The sequence below is a fragment of the Lepidothrix coronata genome, unplaced genomic scaffold (genome assembly GCF_001604755.1).
Source record: "Lepidothrix coronata isolate B3197 unplaced genomic scaffold, Lepidothrix_coronata-1.0 Scaffold0, whole genome shotgun sequence".
NCBI lineage: Eukaryota > Metazoa > Chordata > Aves > Passeriformes > Pipridae > Lepidothrix > Lepidothrix coronata.
In genome coordinates, this window is record NW_016690180.1 from 6,804,869 (window position 1) to 6,825,164 (window position 20,296).

A 20,296-nucleotide genomic window follows, 5' to 3' on the forward strand; every position below is an offset into this window, starting at 1 on the left:
TAAGCTGTTGGTCCAAGTCTGGGTTTACTGAAATTTGAAAAAAGCAAGACACAGAAGTTGCTACCTCAACCAACACAGTATTTGACAACTAGAGACATGCCAGCAACAAGTTTTCTCAGAAGTACTTCTTTCTACTAAGGTGAGTTCATTCCTAGGACATATTCCTGGTACTGTGGGTAGGTTAACATGCGGATATGTACTGTCTTATTCAGATCTTCTCTTCGCTCAAATCTTGTCCAGCTGTTCCTAATATTCTCAAATTACTTCTGGACTGATTTTTTTCATTTTAACATGCTGAGTAAAGTTCTGTATCCATGAAATTGTCAGAAAGAGCAATTCAAGTTTGTGTGGGCGTGCGAGAGACAGACAGACAGACAAAAAGGCAGAATATATTTCCATACATTCCTAACAGACATTTCAGCTATGTAATTCCACAGTGAAAAGCTTTTTCCAATATTGGTTTATTCTGTAAATTCCAGCATGAGCAAAAGAGAAAACCACTTTTTTTCCAACAGTCTGGTTCTGGTTTGAGAAGTTGTTGTGATTGCAGGCACAGTATGCCATTTCTGTTAGGTTTCACAGCTTGAGCTGTGAACAACTTAAAAAGTTGGGGTTATTCACCTACTATACTTTACCACTGGATTTTTCTATTCAGTTGGAAATGCCTTTCATCATTAAAGGCTCTGCAAAGTGCTTTGATTGTTATAAGCTATGAGAAGGACTTTTTGACTAACAATAACTTTGAAAAACTAGTTGTCTTAAAGGTGGGACCAGGCAGAGAAGTAGTTTTGGAGCTCCTATTTATTGTCTCAAAGGCATTCTGTATTGACTGTGCTGAACTTTTAAATACAATTTTTTTCCTCTAAGACCCAGTTCTAACAGTCTTTTTTATTGTCTTAAAAGTCAGGCTGAATTCTTATCTGCTAAATCTTTATCTCCAGGATCACCATCTATCCTCCAACTACTGACTTGCTACCTGGAGGTATGCATCTTGCCTCTGCCCACAACAAATCTCCAATTAACTACACCTCAGGCAGAAAGAAAATGTTGTGACTGTTCTTTAGTTAGAATAGATTTAAAAATAAGTGAAAAGGGAAAAGAAAAAAAGAGAAAGATATACGTAGGAGGGTAGCTGATCTCAAGGCATGATGATAAGATTTTGAGCACCTTAGTGTTTTATAACCTTCCTTCAAACAAAGTTTCAAATCTAGGCAGACTAACCCACCCCTTTGGCCTTTAGTGCAGCTATGCCAGAATTGGTGCAAATTATTAAATAATATTTTATAGCCAGATCTTTAAATGTGAATCACTGCCTTTTTGAATCTAAAATACTGTATAATACATATTATTGGAGTATGGGTCACTCTATGTTCTCCACAACTGTTACATAGTATCACTTTGAACAGTAAAGTCAGTGTAATCTGTAAAAAAACTTCATTTGGGTAGAAGAAGTTAGTGGTACAAAACATGGTAATGGGAAACCTGGGAGGCCTGTTACCACGGAAGGCAGTTTGATGAAAGATAATAAATTAAAACAGTTAAAATTTTACAAAAGGCAAACAGTTTTGTATAAGCATTCAACCTGATACTTCATTATAAAGTCCTGAATATGAAATAAGTGGTGTGATCTCGTAACCCTGTGCTCTAACAGGAGCAGTAAGGTTTATACCCTCTTGAGTATGGTCACAGCTAACCCTGTGTAACCTGAGGGCTTTGTGCTTTTGCTTGTGAGGGTGAAAGAAGACCTCTGCTCCCTCCTTCCTGGCTCTGATCAACTCTTCTCCCCAGTGTGGGTGAGCCACTAGATGGGGACAATGCCCACATCGCCTAACCTGGTCACGTCTAGCCACTGGCAGCTGGGCTGATGCTTCATTAAAGAGCTAATTCTGTAACTGTGAAAGCTACAGAGCCTCCTAACAATTTGATGTGGGTACCTCTTAACATTAGAAGCAAGATGGCAGTCTCCAGGCTCTCAGCTGAGTATCAAGGCAAGTGTTGGTTGCAGCATGCTCACAGGTAGAGTGGTGAAAGGAAGGCCAGGTTAAAGCATCTCTGGAAGAAAAAGGAGCTTCTAACTTTACTTGGCAGCTGTTGCCGTGGGAGTTAGGTGCTGAAAAAAATCTCCCGGAGCAGTTAATTAGGGGTGAGATAAGAAAGGGTTTATTATGCCAAGGCAAAGATGTTACAAGACATGCACCGGCCGTGCCTGAGATGTTACATTTTATAATACCATCCATCCAATCCCAGATGTGTCCACCCTGTGGCCTTTACTCTGGACCGCCCTGGGTCCACCCCCTGAAAATGGGTCTGGGGTGCATTTCGGGACCCTCTGTTCATCTTCATCTTCATCAGAGCACAAAGGGTACGTAGTCACCCAGTTTTTGACCATGTTCTGTGGTTTAGGCCCTGATATGCTGTTCTGCCAACAATCTAGGCCTTGCCTTGACAAAAAACTAAACATTTCTGCTGTATTCAGGGGTAGGGGTGATATAGGGAGCATAGAATGGGGTAAGAGGGTTAAGGAATGTATAAACAAGGGTGCTAGAGGGAAAGGGAAAGGGACAAGGGACAAAGGAGGGAGGGTTGCTGCTTTTAAAATCTACTTATAAAACTTATAAGGCTTACCAATATTAGAAAAATAAAAAAAAAAACATTAGGGGCTTAAGGCATCACAGCTGACAATGCCACTGTGGCAGAGTGGTTTCCTTGCATGCCTGCAGACCAGCACCATACAGTGTCATGCTGAACCACATAAATGGATGGCTGTGACTCAGTCAGAGATGGACATTCGTAGGAGATAACAGCTCATGCAGGGGTTGGGGGAAGGATGCAGAATGACTTTGCTATCACAATTTAGCTAAGAAGAGCGCAACAGCTCTGTCAGTAGTACCTCCACCTCCTACAGGGTTGTACAGCAGAGAAACAGGGCATGAAAAAGCATCTGCTTTTAATGAGCAGGTACAGGATTTGTTATGCACACACTCAAAGTTCAAAAATAAAACAGGAGCATTAATCACTTAAACACAGAGAGAAAACCAAACCAAACCAAAACCCAAACCAAGTAAATCTTACTGTACTATTCAGAATCCCTTTTCCTTTCACGTGCTCCCACCCTTACCCTTGATTAAGGATTTCATTACCACCAAGCTATGCTACTTCATAGCCACTGGGGCTAAATTCCTCTAACTGTTCTGCAGCTCATCTGTGTTGCTCCTCTGTTTTCCAGTGATGCCTACTCAGTGGTTTGTCTTTCACCATTGGTGATTTAAGCCAGTAGCCAGGCCCCTCCAGGCCCTGTGTCACTGTTTCTCTGGCCTTTAGGCAACTATTTTTTCCTTCCTGTGATAGCCAATTCCTCAATATCTTTCATCATTTAATCCTTTTCCTTTCAGCCTCTGTTACTCACTTTTTGCTACCTGAAGTTTCTTCCATTTTGTGCCATGCTACTTCCAAGTGCAGCCTCCTGAACAGCTGGGTTAATATTTGATGGTGTGGGTGGGCAGAGGCAGTGGGGTTCTGCCTCTCTGCTTGGCGAGCCCTCCTCTTGCTACACTGCTACCAGTGTAACTGTCGTGGTAAGTCAGTATTTAAGCTTAAGATTGGTCAAATGCTTCTTGGATGGGACAACTGTGGGCTTGGCTACTCTCCATGTTTACTGTCCATGCTTTTTGTCTGGGTTATTCTCTTAAATGCTTCTGGTGGCTGCAAGTTCCTAACCAGTGAAGAGCAGTAAGGTACAAACTCTGTCGAATCAGTGGAGGCTATTGGGTAACTTTTTAAAAAATACGTTACCATGATAGTGGTTTTCACTGTGGTCACAGCCTTGGGGGTTATTTCATGTCCTGATGTGACCATTCTCCTTCCATCTTGTGGCTGAAAACTTAGCAATCCAGATGACAATGTTCTTTCTTCATCATTTGCACTGTGCCTCAGGTCTCTGCCTTGGACTGAAGCTTGATTTACTGCAGTGTCACACCACTGACATTCTTACAAATCAGTACTTAATTTTCTTTATCCAAGACAAGCTGTGCTAGACACTGTACAACTATGGGATCTGAGTTGTTGAAAACTACCTGCACAGCAGCAAAGTGGCAAATGCTGGTGATGTCTGATTAGGCATGGCACCACCACCTCCTCTAAAAGCTCCTCCTGCCAATCATCCATGCAGCAACCAGTTTCTGTCAATATGGCTTTTACTGTAAGAAGCATGAGACTGCCAAGGTGGCATCCACGCTCTGCTGAGGCTGCCAGTGGTGGTTGTAAATGAATGTAGGATTCCTTCCGTCTCCTTTCCCCTCTCCTCTTCCCACAAGAAGGGGCCTTGAAGAATAGAAGTTCAACCCAGTAAAAATTGCCTTTTTTTTATTTCACCAGGGTTTGCCATTTATCTGTACAGGTTTCCTTGCTTAAAGTGTTTTATTTCTCTTATTTTTTCATAGGTAATAGAAGAAGTAGAAATAAACTCTGGTAATCAACAGGTCAATTTTAAATTGCCTCCCCCCTCTTTTCTACACCATTCAAGAGGAATTAAGGCTTTAATCTTCCTGAAAGGACATAAAATTAATTATGTAGCTATTATGACAGCACATAAATGTTATAAATACAAATGACTGTAAACATTGAAAACAACAATCTGTGTGAAAACTCTGTCACATGTCCTCTATGCTAACCCTTTTGGTGGTATAATCACCCTCTCAAAGATGGCAGTAATTTCATTGCTTGATATGTCCAGCAGTTTATGAAAAGGTTCATCGTGGATGAACATGGACCGGGTTAGCTAGGAGAGGCTGAGATTTTTTTTTCAGAATTTATATTATTTATATTATTATGTGGTCTAAATTTTCTAAATAAATTATTAATATGTCAGATTCATAAAAAGTATCTGTAATGTTGCCAGGACAGTCAGACTTTGCTTCCTCTGGGGCTTCTCTGATCATTTTTGCTGCAGCAGGGCATGGCCTTAAGGCAGTGATGCCTCTCTGTTGTCATTGCGAAAGTAATTGCAGTCAATTTGGAGACGTAGCAACATTTCCAGCTGTACCTAATTTGTATCAGGGGAATTGATGTGTTGTACATGTGGGAGCAAAGAAGCAGTACTTTCAGGATTAGGGCACAAGGTTGGGAAGGGGCTGTTTGGATGCCCATGCTCCTGTTCCTGCAGACTGCTCCGTCCTCAGAGCAGGGCTTCAGCTTTAGTTTTCAACAGGTTTGCTGATGGGAGCTATGTGTTGGGTCTCCTGCCAGCAGCAAGTAAGAATTTCTGTCCTTGGGAACATCTATGAGGCAACAAAATGTTGGGGTTGGTTGTATTCTGGTGTATGGTGCATGGGGAGAGCACCCACATGGATCTACCGGTTTATGGTTGTACAAGAGAACGTGGCAGGGAAGTGGAGGAACAGCATGATAATGCCCACATCCCTGGTTGCCCCAGGTGCAAGGTCTTTTGACAATGTAAGAAAAAACGAAGTTCATAATGCAGTACTATTTTTGTCATGCTTTACTGATTTTTAATTCATTTTATGTCTATTTTTAAAGCCACAATCCTGCAAGTTCCCAAGCCATGTGTTGCCATTCTTGCAAGCAGTCATCTTGATTTGAGATGGGCTTCCCCTGTGAGTGAGGGATGTGGAGAGCAGCTGAATGCTCTCCTTCTCTTTTGCAAAACACAGCTGCTGGTAGATCAAACACCAACTTGCAGCTACCTCACTGCACTGAGAAGTTGTCTAAGGGCTTCCTACCTGGACCCACTTGCAGTGCCCAAACAATCCCCACCTCTTATCATCTTTTCTCTTGTTTCATTTTGCTGTGTTTCACCTTTATGGGACCAAATAATAATTCCTATATTAAGATAACAGGCAGAGCTGTTTTCTGCACTATGGAGAGATGTTCATATCTTCACAAAGGGCTGTTCATAAAGCTCTCATTAATATCTTTACAAAAAGAAACATTTGACCTAGTATAGAGTATTTTAAATATTTGCAAGGGTTCTAATTCCACTGAAGCTACTGCTAATCAAGAGACAGAGCTTATGCAGAACTTAGACTTGCAAGCAAAACCTACTATTTTGCAGGCACTTAACATAATTGCTGTATAAGATCTAACAAATCACTGAAGTGAATGTATGACATTTAATCATCTGGTAAGAGTTAGTGGAGGTATTATTTTACCTTCATGTCAGAAAAACCCTGCCATGTTAAAGTTTAATCTCTCAGGTTTAGAGCCCATGAGCTTTGCATAAAAATAAGGTTTTTATTTATATGAAAATATGCTCTGTCATAGACAGACTTCTTTTATTATTCTTTCCCTCATTTGCCCTCAAACGTGTGTGTCTGAGGCTGACACATTGTCTCAGCAAATTAAGTCAAGCTGGAAGCAAGGGTAGAGTGTTACGGCAGAGCACCAAAAAAGATTTACATTTTCAAGCAAGAGCAGTAATTAGGCCATTGCATATTTTATATCTTCATGTTTATTTTCAAAGCAGTATAACAAAATAAGCATTGATATAATGAGACATAAGTGCTCCAATGAGCAGTTGGGGTTCATCAAGTAAAAACTACAAATTACTCTTCAGTTTTGCTGCCACCCACAGAGTTTACATCTCTAAAATACCAGCAGACAGGTGCTTCGGCCAGAGCTAATTGGGTTTGTAGTTAGTGACCTACTGGGTTTCTGTATTACAAATTATGAAGGGAATAGGCCTATTTTTTAGTGATACAGTACTTGGCATTGTGTTGTCCTCTTCAGCATGTGAGGTATTTGGTGCTTTGGGAAGTAAATGAAGTTTTGAACTGATTATGCTAGTGCAGATGGTTATAACTGCTTGACTTCAGGCAGATAAACTTTGAATGCAGGGGCCCAGGTCCATTGCTGCTGTGGTATGAGGATGGTCTAGAGGGTCCCGAGCTCTAAGTTCTCATGACCCAAATTGTCTTCTCTCTGGCCACACATTAAGTGTCTGTATGCTTGTGTGCATTGGGTGAAGCTGCTGCTCTCTCATGCTGTGCTGAGCAGGTGGTTTGGGCAGTAACCATTATTCTTAACTATATTTCTTTCTTCTTTCATTATTTCTTACCTGCTTTATTGCAATCTTTATCTACACACAATGCTGCTTTTCCAGCAGAAGTAATGTGGCCACAAAATCAGCTGATGGAACTGCAATTATATGCTAATTTAAGGTTTTTGAACTGTTAAATGCCAGTAGTATTTCTCTTTTTTTGATATCTTCCTATACACTTAGAGTGTTTGTGTAAATTGAGCTAGATTTAAGAGAATAGAAGTCCCTGGAATTAACTCTCTCTTTTTCTGCCTCCCTTCTTTGCTTCACCCTCCCATCCCAAAGATGCAATCCTTCCCTAATACCTGCTAAAATACTTCATAGCCATATAGATACTGTAAGTATGGTAAGAGAACACAACGCAGAACATAATTCTCTGGCTTTCCTCCCCACAGATCTGATGGCACTCAAGCCTCGCTGCAGCTCTAATGAATAGAAAACAGGTTGGGTATTCCCACCTGCCCCCTTTTGAATTGCATCAATTCTGATTATGAGCCAGAAAGAAGAAGAAATGGAGGAGAGCTCCCCGCCACTCTGTGTCACCTGCGGCCAAGCACATTTACCGGAAGAAAACCACTTGTACAGCTACACTGAAGAAGTAGATGATGATCTGATATGCCACATTTGCCTGCAACCTTTGCTTCAGCCATTAGATACACTCTGCGGTCACACCTTCTGCACAGCCTGCCTTACAAACTTCCTTGTGGAAAAAGACTTCTGCCCCATGGACCGCAAGCTTGTGATTCTCCAGACATGCAGGAAGTCCAGCATACTAGTGAATAACCTCCTGGACAAGCTAATGGTTAGCTGCCCTTTCACAGAACACTGCTCAGAGGTCATGCAACGGGGTCACCTCGAACAGCATTTCCAAACCCAGTAAGTTGTTGTTGATAGACCTTTTTTCACTCTTTTCTTGAGTAGAGGAAAAAAACATCATCAGTTAATGCTGATCAAAATAAACAGTTAATGTAAAGAAAGATTTGTTGATTTCATCCCCAATGAATACCTACAGTATCATTAATTTAGAGCTCAATTAATCCATTATATGACAATATCTCACTCTTTTCTTTAGAAATAAAGGCATTCAAGGTACTTCATGCTATAGTTAGCAGTTCTGGGTGGATATCTTGTGGTTAGCTGCATAATGGAAGTGTGTATGTAGTCCAAAGAGATCTGTGAGTTTTGGGAAGCTGAGTTATTATAAATATTTTAATAGCACATTAAGGGTTTTATAATTGCCCTTTCTTCAAACCTTTTTTGAATCACAAATGACCTACATGAGAAGTAGAGCAGAAAATATTCTGGTCTGGTATTGGTCTTCAGAGCTGAGTACTCCTTTCTTCCAGGTGAGCACTTACCCAGGGCACTGCACCGTGGGGCTCACAGAGTGACATAGTCTGGAAAAGCACCCTGGCTGAACTGCCCCTCCAGGCTTACCTCTCCTGGTGACCAGGATACTCTCCCTCCTGCCTGTGGGAAACATGCCCCCCCAGGGAGCAGTTTGGTTCCTCTGCAAGGAGAGTACTGATGACAAATGATTCTCTGTTTTGCAGAGTAAAAGCATGTGCTGCTGCTTTTGTCTTTCATCTTCTGCCTTTTTTAAGGAAAGGAGTAAATATTCAGGGCTGTGATTTCTGATGGCAGACAAATGATTTGACATAATCTGGATAACAGCACCTCAGGTTGAAGGAGAGATGGGGTCTAAGAGATGCTCTTTTCTGTGGTCTGTATCTGTTGTCCAGTGAAATTACTTCCCCTGTGGTTTGCAGGTGTAAATCACGTTGCTAGGTGTGTGCTTTGGCATGTGCATTGTGGAGGAAGCCTTGAACAACCAGTGCAGGGCTCCAGACTGCTGCTGGGAACACATTCCTGCACAGACACAGCAATGCTGAGGATCAGAGCATCCGTGGTGAGCAGGCTGGTGAGCCAGAGAGCAGAGATATGTTCACATGGCTGCACACTTCACAGTCTTGAAGCCTGTAATGGGAAATGGCTCTGCAGCCTGCCATTCAAACATGTCCCCATTTGAACTGGAGACCTCATTTCCTGAAGCACCTGAATTCTCACTAGGAATTTACTCACTGAAGATATTCACTGAAGTTACAGTTTTAAACAACCAAAAATGTGACCATTTTGCATTACTGAAACTGGAAAAAAACCATTAGCAACAGGTTTATTGACCCCTTGCAAAGATCAATAGACCACTTTTGACATGCTAGAAGCTTGGTGTTTGTGGATTTGGGTGCCCTTGGCGCACCCATTTCTGGACCTGGCTTTCCTTGTGAGGGTGCTGCTGGCTCATAGCATGGCAGCAGGTCCCAGACCAGGCCAGCAGTGCTCTGTGAGGTTGGCTGTCTGCTACTAAGGATAAAAAATAGCAAAGTTAGTCGTAATTTTCTGCCTTTGGTCAGTACTCCTCTGACAGGCCTCAAATGCTAATTTCAATAGTAATGCAGGTAGAGGGACTGTCAGTCTTCTGTGAGCTGCTGTCACTGAAATCGTGTTTCTCCAACCACAAAATCTTGAGGCCTTAATGCAAATGCCCTTTCCCTTTGCTATACATATAGCTAACTTTAATGTGTTTTAGATCTTCCTGTTTGTGTTAATTTTTTTTGACATGATAATTCTGTGGCTATAAAAGTAGCAGGACATCCACCCCCACCTCAATAAATAAACAAATTAGAACATTGGTTTTTAGATGGAAGCCACACAACTAGCACAACTGATTTCTAGTGTTGATTCTCCTACATGGACATGTGCGAGTCACTGCAATGTCTTAGTTTCTCCTCCTTAAGGTAGTAGTAAAGGCACCCTTCACTACATATCTTACAGAATTGCATACTATACACCATGATTTGGTCCTGTAAAAGCATGACAAGTTTTATTCTAGCACTTCTTATTGAATGTCAGTGGCCTGGATCTTTCCCTCAGGATCTTCAAGATCCTGTGCCTCTGGCTTCTTGGCCTGAGCCCAGTCAGGGCTAGAAAGAATTGTCTCAGTAACATGTTCCCACAGTCTCTTGGGGTTCCCCCTTCCCTATGTCACACTCCTTGCATGAAGTCCCAGCTTTGCAAATCCAGGGAGCAGGAGATTGGAGAGATTCACCAAGGGTCTTCTTAGCCTCTAAGGTAGTTCGGTTCAGAGCATTGCTACATAGGCTGGATGTTTGCTTTTTGCTACTCATGACATGGATTTTCCTTCCTCAGAGTGGTTGGGAGGGCTTAGCTACCTGAAGAGACAGGAGAACAGGAAACCACAGGGAACTTCTGCTGTTGGGGGTTTCAGCTTTCTGGGCTGTGGGTAGTGCAGCCTCACTGGCATTCCCACTTGATGGAAGAAATAGGAAGGAGCATTCTGAGTGACCCCTAAAGGTGGACTTCTGCAACCTTGTTCTTGCAGACACTGTGCAGTACCGTTATTTTTTTTTAAGCACAGCATTAATTAATTATCACCCAAGGTATCTTATGCCTCTGCCTAATTTAATTCTTGGAAATGCAGAAACCTCTCTTGCCATCATACCACCTCCAGCTCATGGCAGGGCAGGAGAGCAGGACGCTGTGCTCCATCATGCCCAGGGACAGATTGAGCAGACTGAGCTGATGCTGTTCTCTTTAACTCTGATGAATCAACAGAGAGGAGACAAAGTGTGGGACTTTGCTAATAAAACTAATATGATGATAATCATAAACAACCAGTGCCTATGGTGAGAACAGCTCAGACCCCTTATGAAATCTTGACAGAATGTGATCTGTGTACTCAGAGAATAAATTAGACTCTGCTAGAGTTACTAGGGCAGTGCAGTCCTCGCATTTCTTGCATGATTCAGGTTCAGAACAACCCTGGTTTTCAGAAACAAAATGAAAGTTTGCCCTGATCAGAGATGAGGTCACTGATAGGACAAGGTGAGCTTGCTGTTTTATGCTTTGTAATTGACAAGAGAACTTTATAATTTTTTTTAAACACTGGTTACCATGGAGCAATCCGCTGAAAGCATCCTTATTTAAAATGTTTGCTCTTGCATCTTTCAAAAAAACCCTGAGAAGGGACATGTCCTTGGATTATTACATGATTTATGTTTGTACAAAAACATCTGACTGGATTAGGGGAATTCAGACTGAGATGCAAACAGCCAGCAGTTGACTGTGATCTTTTGCGGTGTTTTACTTTAAAAAGGTGTGGTCTTCTGATATCGCCTGCTACAAAACTCCATGGGGGGCATTTTTTTCCCCCTTTGTCAGACAGCTACACCCTTCCATGATGCAGTTCAGCTCGTAACCCATCTGCTTGTGGGCAGTGATGTAAACATACCAGCTGCCTCTGAAGAACCACTCTGAATCCTGCAGGAGGCAGGTCTCTTCTCTGAGCATCGCTCTCCTCTGCAGCATAAGTCACTGTCTCGCCAACCACGCTGTGCTGTCCCTAAACCCTCACATCTACCCATCCGAGAGTCAGATTGAGTAATCCTCTTACAGGTCAATGATTTTTGCAGTGTAGCTTCGCTTAAGGGATTTAAGCTTGATTCATAATGTGCTACCATTGCGTTGAAATGGAAAGGCTTGCTTAGAAGGGGCTTGGCTGGCACAAAAGCTTCTCGTTGTGTGTCCCACCAGCACAGAGAGACGGTGGGAAGGAGGAAATCTAGCAGCAGTGCCAGCACTGCACTGAAAATGAAGGCTCTCCTGTTACTGGTCCTACCTTGGCTAAGTCCTGCAAACTACATAGACAATGTGGGCAACCTGCACTTCTTGTACTCCGAGCTGTGAGTACGCACAGTCGCGTTGGCGTCGTGCTCTCTGTCTGTCTGTCTCACCCGAATGGCGGGAAGGGGCTCACCATGAGCATTTTGGGGCGTCTGTCTGTCTGCCTGTGTGTCTATGCCTGTGCATACGTGCAAAGAAAATCCTGCAACATCTTGCTAACAGCTTTAAACCGTGCTGCTTCCCATCCGGAGGGCTAATAATAGCAGTACGTCCCCATTGCTTTCTGCTTTGGAAGCAGCTGAGACATACTGAGTGAAGCTGCTTTTTTGCGTATCAACTTGCTTTTCTGTGCCGACGATTTTGGTGGTTGTTGGGTTTGCCTTTTTTTTTCCCATTTCCAAATCTGTGTTTCTTCTTTATTTCCCGTAAATAGCTTTGCAGGGAGCTGGGCAGAGAGAAGGGCATCAGGATAGACACCCCCAGTAGAGCACTCTCTGTGTGTACATGCATAATGTTCTGTGTGTAAAGCTGCATGCCTGTAGCAAAACGCTGAGAAGCCTTTCACCAGAAATAATTCACTTGAGACAGGAAAGAAATTTCCCATATTTCTGTTTTTGCCCACAGCAGAATGTTATTTTCTCTGTAATGCAAATTTAAATGTAGCAATCCATTCATATATCTTCATGCTTTAACAAAACCCACCTCAAACAACCCCATAGCTCATCTTTCCTACCCATAAAACAAATATTCTATGGTATCATCTGTAAATGTTACAACTTTAATTTGTGCTTGAATGTTATTGTACTTAGTTAATAGGGCTTTTATGACTAGAAATAGATATTTGTTCCAATATGATTTCATTTACTATGTTTTGTTTGTATTTTAACAAATTGTTAACTTTCAAGATCTTCATTGAGATAATGAATGAAATGGCTAATTCTTCTCAAAAATGAATAATTACTGTATTATGCCTACGTAATAGATAATGTTTTAGTAGCAGTTGTGATTAGTACCAATGAGAGTAATTTCCAAATGACTTTGTCTCCACAGAGAGACAAAAATAGCAGTGTTTTTCAGAAACACAAAGTCCCTTTTTAAAATTCTTGTGTGATGTGCATGGCAACTATTAATAATTTAGTCACACTGCGTACAACAGCTCAGGATTTCTGTATGCCATAGGTGTTTTTAAACATTTAACAAATCTTGTGTTGAGGGTTGCAGCTATGCCCTCATTTTAATTTGCTGGGATTTTGTTTAAGAATAATAATTTAAAAAAACAAAACAACAAAAACAAAAAACAGTTAAGCCAAGCAGACTACAGGAGCAATCAAGCTCAAAACAGAGCAGATGAACACTTATAATGGAAACAATGGCATCTGGGACATCTAGTTTCCAGGAAAACAAACCGATGAGATTAATCAGAGCATAGGCGGAGACACAGCATACTTGCTTTTCTTGGGGAATTCAGGTTCACTGATTCTGCCAGGGTAAAAGGCTATGATGTACGGTAGCTATTCATCTCTTATTTATTTAGCCTTCTAACCCACAGAGATGTTAGTCGTGCTGGATGTTGGCAGTTGTTCTTAATGGAGTGGGTGTGGACTGGGGCTTGGACGTGCATCTTCAGCTGTCAGCAATGAGAGGTGCACATCCCCTCCCCAGTGCCCAGCCCAGGATGCTACCTGGCATCTTGGTGCCAGGAGACAGTGCTCAGGACCTCCCGCACCACTCTGTCTCTGGCCAGGGCAACGGGAAGCAGGATTTGCGGAGACTGACATAATCCAAAAGGGCACCAGGCAGTTTGAGCTCATTTCAGGAATTTCTCCTCCCCTCCACATGTATTTGGTGCCTCTGGCTGCTGCTGGCTGCTGCACAAGGCGTTGACATACTAATCTGTGGGATGGTTTCAAGGTCCTTTTTAATAGCAGCAGTTAACAGAAAAAGAGAAATCCCATTTTCAGTCTTGTTTAATCAGTTTATACAAATGTTATGACCTACAGGTTGCTACTTCAGTTGCTTGGGCACTTATATGTGGGATGTTTTTAATGCAAAGATTTGTGATACCACAGCCACCAGTGGCCCTGATACAGGGGGGGCACAGGTTAGCTGCCACAAACTTTTGTATCCCAAACCCCACAGAAGCAGCTTCATAAATCTTTCCCCACAGTCAATTGAAGAGAATCTGCTGTATGTAGTATGGCTTGCATCACAGCTCAAACTAGACCTTAGGAGGCAGAAAACTTTTTTTTATTATTATCACACTCTCTTTGGTTGCTGGCCAGTAAAAATACTACCCTCAGTCAGGACTCATTATTTGCTTGGCTGTCAGCCACCAGAGATACCAGCCGAGGAGGAAGAGGGGGATGACAGGTTTGCAAGCAACAAGGGAAGAGCTGGAGGACTGTGGGGGATGCAGTTACCATCACTGGCGCTGGTGCAAGAGGAGGAATAGAGGCACTGGGATTCATACTGCTCTCCCTCTCACACAATCCATCTCTTCCCTTCAAACAAAGGTTATGTTATTTTTGTTGCACTGTTGAGGTTGGCTTTGATTCGAAGGCGTTTTTGTTCCTAAGTGCAGAGTGGGCAGCTTGGGGAATAAGGATTACACTATAGCCCAAAATCCATCTGGAGACGCAAGTTCTGGAATTCATCTAAGAAATAAAGAGGAGATTTTAGGAGATTTGAAGAGGAGAAATGAAGTTGGGGAAAGACTGTGCCAGACCTTTGCACTTTAGCTGGATGCCACATGGATAGGAAAGAGAGGTGTGTGGATGTGCTGTAGTGGCACTTTATAGGACAGCTTATAGGTGCCACTATTTTTAATTTTCTATTAGCAGTCTAATAATTATAGACATTCTCAGCAAGCAAATACATACCTCCTGATATTGTCGCCTGCACTAAAACTATTTCCCTGGTCGTTGCCTGTTGTCCCTCCCTTGCCCCCAGCAAAGATATTGGCACAGATGATGTTCTTGTCCTTGCTCTCAGCCGAATCATGAAGAGCAGCATGTAGTAAGCCAAGGTCCTCCCTCCTGAGGAGAAGCCCATGGAAACCTCCGGCAGAAAGACATGAGAAACCTGTGAGGTCTCCTGTGTGAAACCTCTAAGAAGGGGGTGGGATGTAGCCACACCAGCCCAATGGCTCTCAGCATTGTAAGGATCTACATGGGTGTTGAGAAGACCCCACCCCAGGGTCCATGCCTTCTTCTTTATATCCCTGTAAAGTGGCTTTGACAAGCATCTGCTCTCTTTAAGATATCTTCAGAAAGAGAATACTTGCCCAAGCATTCTTTTGAGTCAGGTTATGTTATTCCCTCCATTTAAAAAAAAGACATATGGTTGAAGAGGCAGTCTGTGGTCACTGTAGGAGGCTCTCCTGACTGTGAGGGCCTGGTGGCACTGCTCACACTGTCACCGTCCCTCTCACTTCATAGCATGAGAGCTGTGTAGCAGAGTATTTCTCAATAGCAGGGTTTTCTGCACCTTGAGCTTAGAAATAAAATTGAGGAGAAGGGAGTTGCAAGCCTAGGCAGTGACTAACCTCACCTTGTCCCCTCAGGGACCTCAATCACATGGAAAGCATAGGTTGGTTTTCAGCCTGATCCCAGCTGGGCACGTGGCCATGCTGACCGAGTGAGTGCCTGGGAGGGCTCTGGGCATCGCGTGTGCTCAGCACAGGTCGAGCACTGGGGAGCCTGTGGCAGCCGCTCCTGCTGGCACTGCTTTTCTCCAAGGATTAAACAGCTCCTGGCCTTAGTCCTCTCTTGTAATACACCAGCTAGATCTATCCCACTAATCTGAATCAAGCCATTATTTTTTAAAATCTGTTGTTTGTCTGGGGGAGATGCATAACCTACACCCTTGTGCAGAAAAAAGTACTTTTTTTCCTTATCCTTCTGGAGTTTTACATGAAACAGTCAATGGAATCTCACCAAATTAACTGGCTCAAGTTTTCCCATGTAACTTTTATATGATAACTACTCTCTTAAATTTCAAAACAGCACTTTGGGCTGGAAGAACTAGTAAAATTTAGTTTCTCTGTTCATTCAGTTTGAAGAGATGCAAGTTGCAGCTGTCTTCTAAGTGTCATTGAGCACGCCTTTTTTATGGTAAAAACAATAAGGTGCACCCTCCAGCCCCCTTCCAGCACTGAGCTGAACTGTGCAGCAAACTTATTTAATTTCTGTTCAACTCAGTGGGGAAACTTGTGTCTGACTTCAAGTCTGTCCTTGTGAAATTAGCCAAATAGAGGCTGGAGAGCACAGGACATGCATTATTTGTGACAAAATTGATAAGCCTGGAGCACCTTTTCGGCTCATTTGTTAGTCCACTGCAAAAGCCACGTGTTGGCCTCCTTACTCTGTGTAAAGCTGCGTATATGGAAATCTGTAGCAGAATTAAGCTGTGAGGTTAATTAAAGCTGAAAGTGCTGGAAAGCAAGGCTTGAATGGAAATATTCTTGAATGAAAATATAAATGAAATGTTTAGGATAGCTGCATTAAATAGCCAGGACAAAGCACATAGATAAAATTCAAAGGGTCTTTTCCAGGATATTAGAATTGGATGTCTCTTAGGGAAAGCAGAACTGAGATGAATTAAAGCAGAAAGGCATGAACATGTCAAGGACTACCCGTTAGCTTCACCTCTATGCTTCACAGAGGCCAGGAGGGAACCAGGAAGCTGGTTTGCCTTGAGAATTCTGAGCTCTCTCCCAAAATCTCCACCAAAGAGCTACTAGTGTCCCTTTCCCAGCCTGTTCCCTCACTGCAGTTTGTCTGACCTCACTCCACCAGCCCTCTCGTTTGCTCTTCCAATCCTGTCTTCTGCTTCATACCTCTTCTGGTCCTCAGTTTTGTTTATTCCCCTCATCTTTCGTGCCTTGATCCTGCCTCTGTCATTCTCCTTTGTATTTCCAGCCTTTAAACTTGCACAGGAAAGCTTGAGATTTTAGCATGAATAAGGCCTGAAAGCCCCCAGGTAGAAGCCGATATGTGTGAACTGCAAATATTCTGTATTATTGTTAAAAGTACAGGAGGGATTGTAGTCTAAACTCATAGTATTGAAGTGCCCAAATTGAATTTTCTAAATACACTAAGTGTTGTATTCAGGAGTGCTTGATACAGACTGTGCAGTTAGCATGGGACGTCCAGCAGAAAGTAGTCATTTAATTGACTGAACTATCTGGGTCCAGTCATCCTTGCCAAAGACTAATTGCCCTCTGTCAAATATGCAGAGCCTTCCCCTAAGCAGCATGGTGGGGTCTGGATGTCTCCCCCACTGTCTGCCACCCTCTCCCAGAGACAGTACCTTTCCCCACCCACACATCCCTCCTGGTTCCATAGCTCAGGTTAAAGAGTGCTGTGTTTTTGTGGTATGAGTGTTACTGGTTAGCATCTTTTTCCCCAGGACTGTGATTCTAGGTGCAGAAATAAATTCATTTGGAACAGCTCCAGAAACCAAAAACCCTTTGAGAGCACTAAGGATTTGTTGATTCTGCCTGGGAATTTTGTGTGTCAGGAAAGTTGGCATTTCAATCATAGACTGAGAAAGATCTCCTTCATTTCCTTCTATTCATGCAAGAAAGCCACCTTTACTTCATTCACAGCTACCTACACATACCTGAGATCAGAATTAGACCTTTTATTCTTCTGGAGTGTTTTCTCAAGGCTTCTCACACCTTTGGAAAAGGCTGACGTTGGCCAGCTTCAATCTCAAAAAATACATTTTGTTGCCAAAATTAAAACCTGAGCCAACCAAAAAAAAGTGAAACTCTGCCAACCTGGAAATGCAATGCAACAATTATGGTTGGCAGAAAGGTTTCTTTTCATTAATGACTTATGTCTCAGTTACGTTTGATTTTTATGTAGGCTGATCAAAAGAAGTGTGCTTACAAGCTTTGCCTGTGTAACAGGAACACAGAGGGGTCAAATCTTATTCCACTTGGAGGTGGCTTCACAACAGGAAATCCACTTTGGAATGGGGACCAGAGAGGGCAAAGCACCAAAGGTCTGGTGGGGTAGGAGGAAGGAGTGAGGTGAGGGGAGTTGCAGGTGGTCAGTGGTTACTCACAAGCAGCAGACTCTCATTTCTTGTCTGACATTAAGCCACACAGGCCGTATGCTGCAAGTTTGGCCGACCTCTGCATCTCTCTGACAATTAACCTAGTTTAACACTGGCACTGGCAGCATGACAAGGATATTTTCCCTTGAGCTATTTCTCTGACAAATCTGCCAGAACTGGGCTGTCCTGCAACGTGAGGATAAGCACTGCTCTTGCAGAGCTCTTATGCCTGTCATAGCTTAAATCCTGCTCTGAATACTGTTTGGAGATCAGCTGCAACACAGCTTGTTTCACTGTAGGGAAGCAGACTAGCAGATCTGAGGGTCTTCTTGGATTTTTTTAACACTCTTGACCTTTTGGGGGAATCTGCCTTCAAGGTCCCAGGTCCACAGAATAGCCAGCTGTGTTTCATGACCTTCTTCATGATAAGAGTTATTGTTCGGGAGCTAGAACTGATTTTCTGCATCTTGGCATGTGACTGCATGTCCATACTGCCTCCCTGAGCCATGCAGTGACATGCACAAGGATGCCAACAGTACAGCATACAAAAGCAAAGGTTTTTAAGTAACATTAGCAGCAATGCTGGACTAATAACAGCCTGTATGACAGCACATGTATGACTGCTTGGGGCTTGTTTCAAAAGGAGGGTCCAGGCTGTCCCTCTATGTTGAACTTGTACCTCAGTGGAGGTATCTGTTGGTCAATGACATGTCTTATGTCATGACTAAACCCCCACTGCCACCAAAGGACTCCTGGCTTGGAGCTGAACTCTGTTTCAGGATTAAGAATGTGAACTTCTTTCAAAACATATTAGAAAGCTGAATACACCCATAAGCCTTGGCAAAGTCGCAGCTGGTGAAGACTGCATTTTATGAGTGAATCCTTGGGCTCTCCCTGGAATGTGCTTTATCCATTAATTTAATTTATTAATTGACAACTGATTCTGAAAATAGAGTGAGGCGAGCTCAGGAGCAGCCCAGTGAAATGGCTGGAGATTTCAACAGATGCTGTGCAACTTTTTCATTAAAAAAACCAACCAACCAACCAAAACTGTAAAGCATCCATACATATTGTACAATATATCCTCCCACTATGAAGGAAAATAGGCTGACTGTAGAAGTGGGCAAGTCAAGTCATATTTCTAGGAAATTTCTTTCTCGTTTCAGTTGGATTTCTGTTGGCAGCATCCTCAAACTTTATTGATAAGGTTATGTTCTTCTCAGCAGAGCTGGCAGACAACCAGATTTGTAATGATCACACATTGCATTGACTGTATCTGCTCTGGTATTCATTCTCTCTTCTTTTTATCAAGACACTGAGCTGAGTATAGAAAATACTTGGGTGAGGAGTAAGAAATCACAATTGAATCCTCTGTCTTAATGGAGTTGTCTTGCTCCATGACGCTGTCGTGACACATGGCACGAAGTAGGCTAAGACAAGATGTTTGCAGTTGCTGGAGCCATGCTTAATTTTTATTTGTTCTTTTGCTAATTCACTGTATATTGCTAATTCACTGTATATTATTTACCTGAATAATGTAAAATAAGTGAATAAAATGTCTTTAGAGCTATAAATTTCATCTAAAAAATTCAAACATTAGTGTATTACTTTGGAAATTGCTTTTCCCTCCTCCACTCTCTTGAAATCATGTTGGCAGGAGGCAAGCATTTTAGATCAGCAAGTCATTTCTTGTGCACGTATTGGGAGGCTTACACCTCTCTTTATATTATGCATTGTAGTCCCATCATTTACTAGACAGTGTGTAATATATTCTTAATATAGAATTTCAATAATTTAGTAATCTCTTACTTAGAGGACAAGGGGAATCTGACATGCTCCATGGGTTGTATTTTCCTCTCTCCTCTGCAGAACTTAGTGAACAGAGATTAGTAAACTGATGGCCTGGTTCTGTTTTGTGTTTTATCAAGAACAGACAGTACTAATTTTAAAATTCAGGTATTTTCTTTTCTCCTCCCATATGTGATAAGCATTACTGCTAGACATCATTTTTAATATTAAGCCAGCACTAGTGATGTCCCACTGTTTTTAACTTTCTTCCCATGTAAAAGGAGTAGTGGAATGGTTTCACAGAAACATCCAGAGAGGCCTCTTTGCTTGTGTATTTTATAACTCAATAGTATGAAAGGTCAGAAAACATCCCTTGTGGAGCAGGCTTTAATGGAAAGGAGATGGGCGTGATTAACCAAATCCATCCTGTGATCCATGGGAGACCACTGGAAGCAGAGACTATGCTGTGCTGCTGCTATTATACGAGGATGTGTAGGTTGATATGGATGAGCAAGGCTGTTTCGCTTGATATGTATAAGCACCTCCTGCCAAGCAGCTAAATTACAGTCAGAAATAAGTGCTCTGTATGAAAAGCACATGTTGCAACCCAGCCCTTCGCCAAGCAGGTTTTGCAGTGGGAGTGGGAATCCCAGGAGTTGGTTGTGACTTGCCCGTGTCGGCTCCCAAAGG

At 42.5% G+C, this 20,296-nt stretch overlaps 1 protein-coding gene across 4 annotated transcripts in view; it reads left to right on the forward strand.

Annotated features, from left to right (window-relative positions):
- The first annotated feature begins 2,343 nt into the window (after nucleotides 1-2,343).
- LNX1 (ligand of numb-protein X 1) overlaps nucleotides 2,344-20,296 on the forward strand; it is a 71,925-nt gene continuing 53,972 nt past the window's right edge. The window contains exons 1-2 of one of the 4 annotated variants that reach the window (XM_017835638.1): nucleotides 2,344-2,362; nucleotides 7,450-7,930. In XM_017835638.1, the coding sequence (XP_017691127.1) occupies nucleotides 7,545-7,930 (386 nt within the window). In that variant the 5' untranslated portion in view covers nucleotides 2,344-2,362; nucleotides 7,450-7,544. Of the gene's footprint in view, nucleotides 2,363-3,519; nucleotides 3,576-7,449; nucleotides 7,931-11,340; nucleotides 11,819-20,296 lie in introns of those variants that run through there. The other 3 variants (XM_017835552.1, XM_017835812.1, XM_017835725.1) reach the window with 3 other exon arrangements.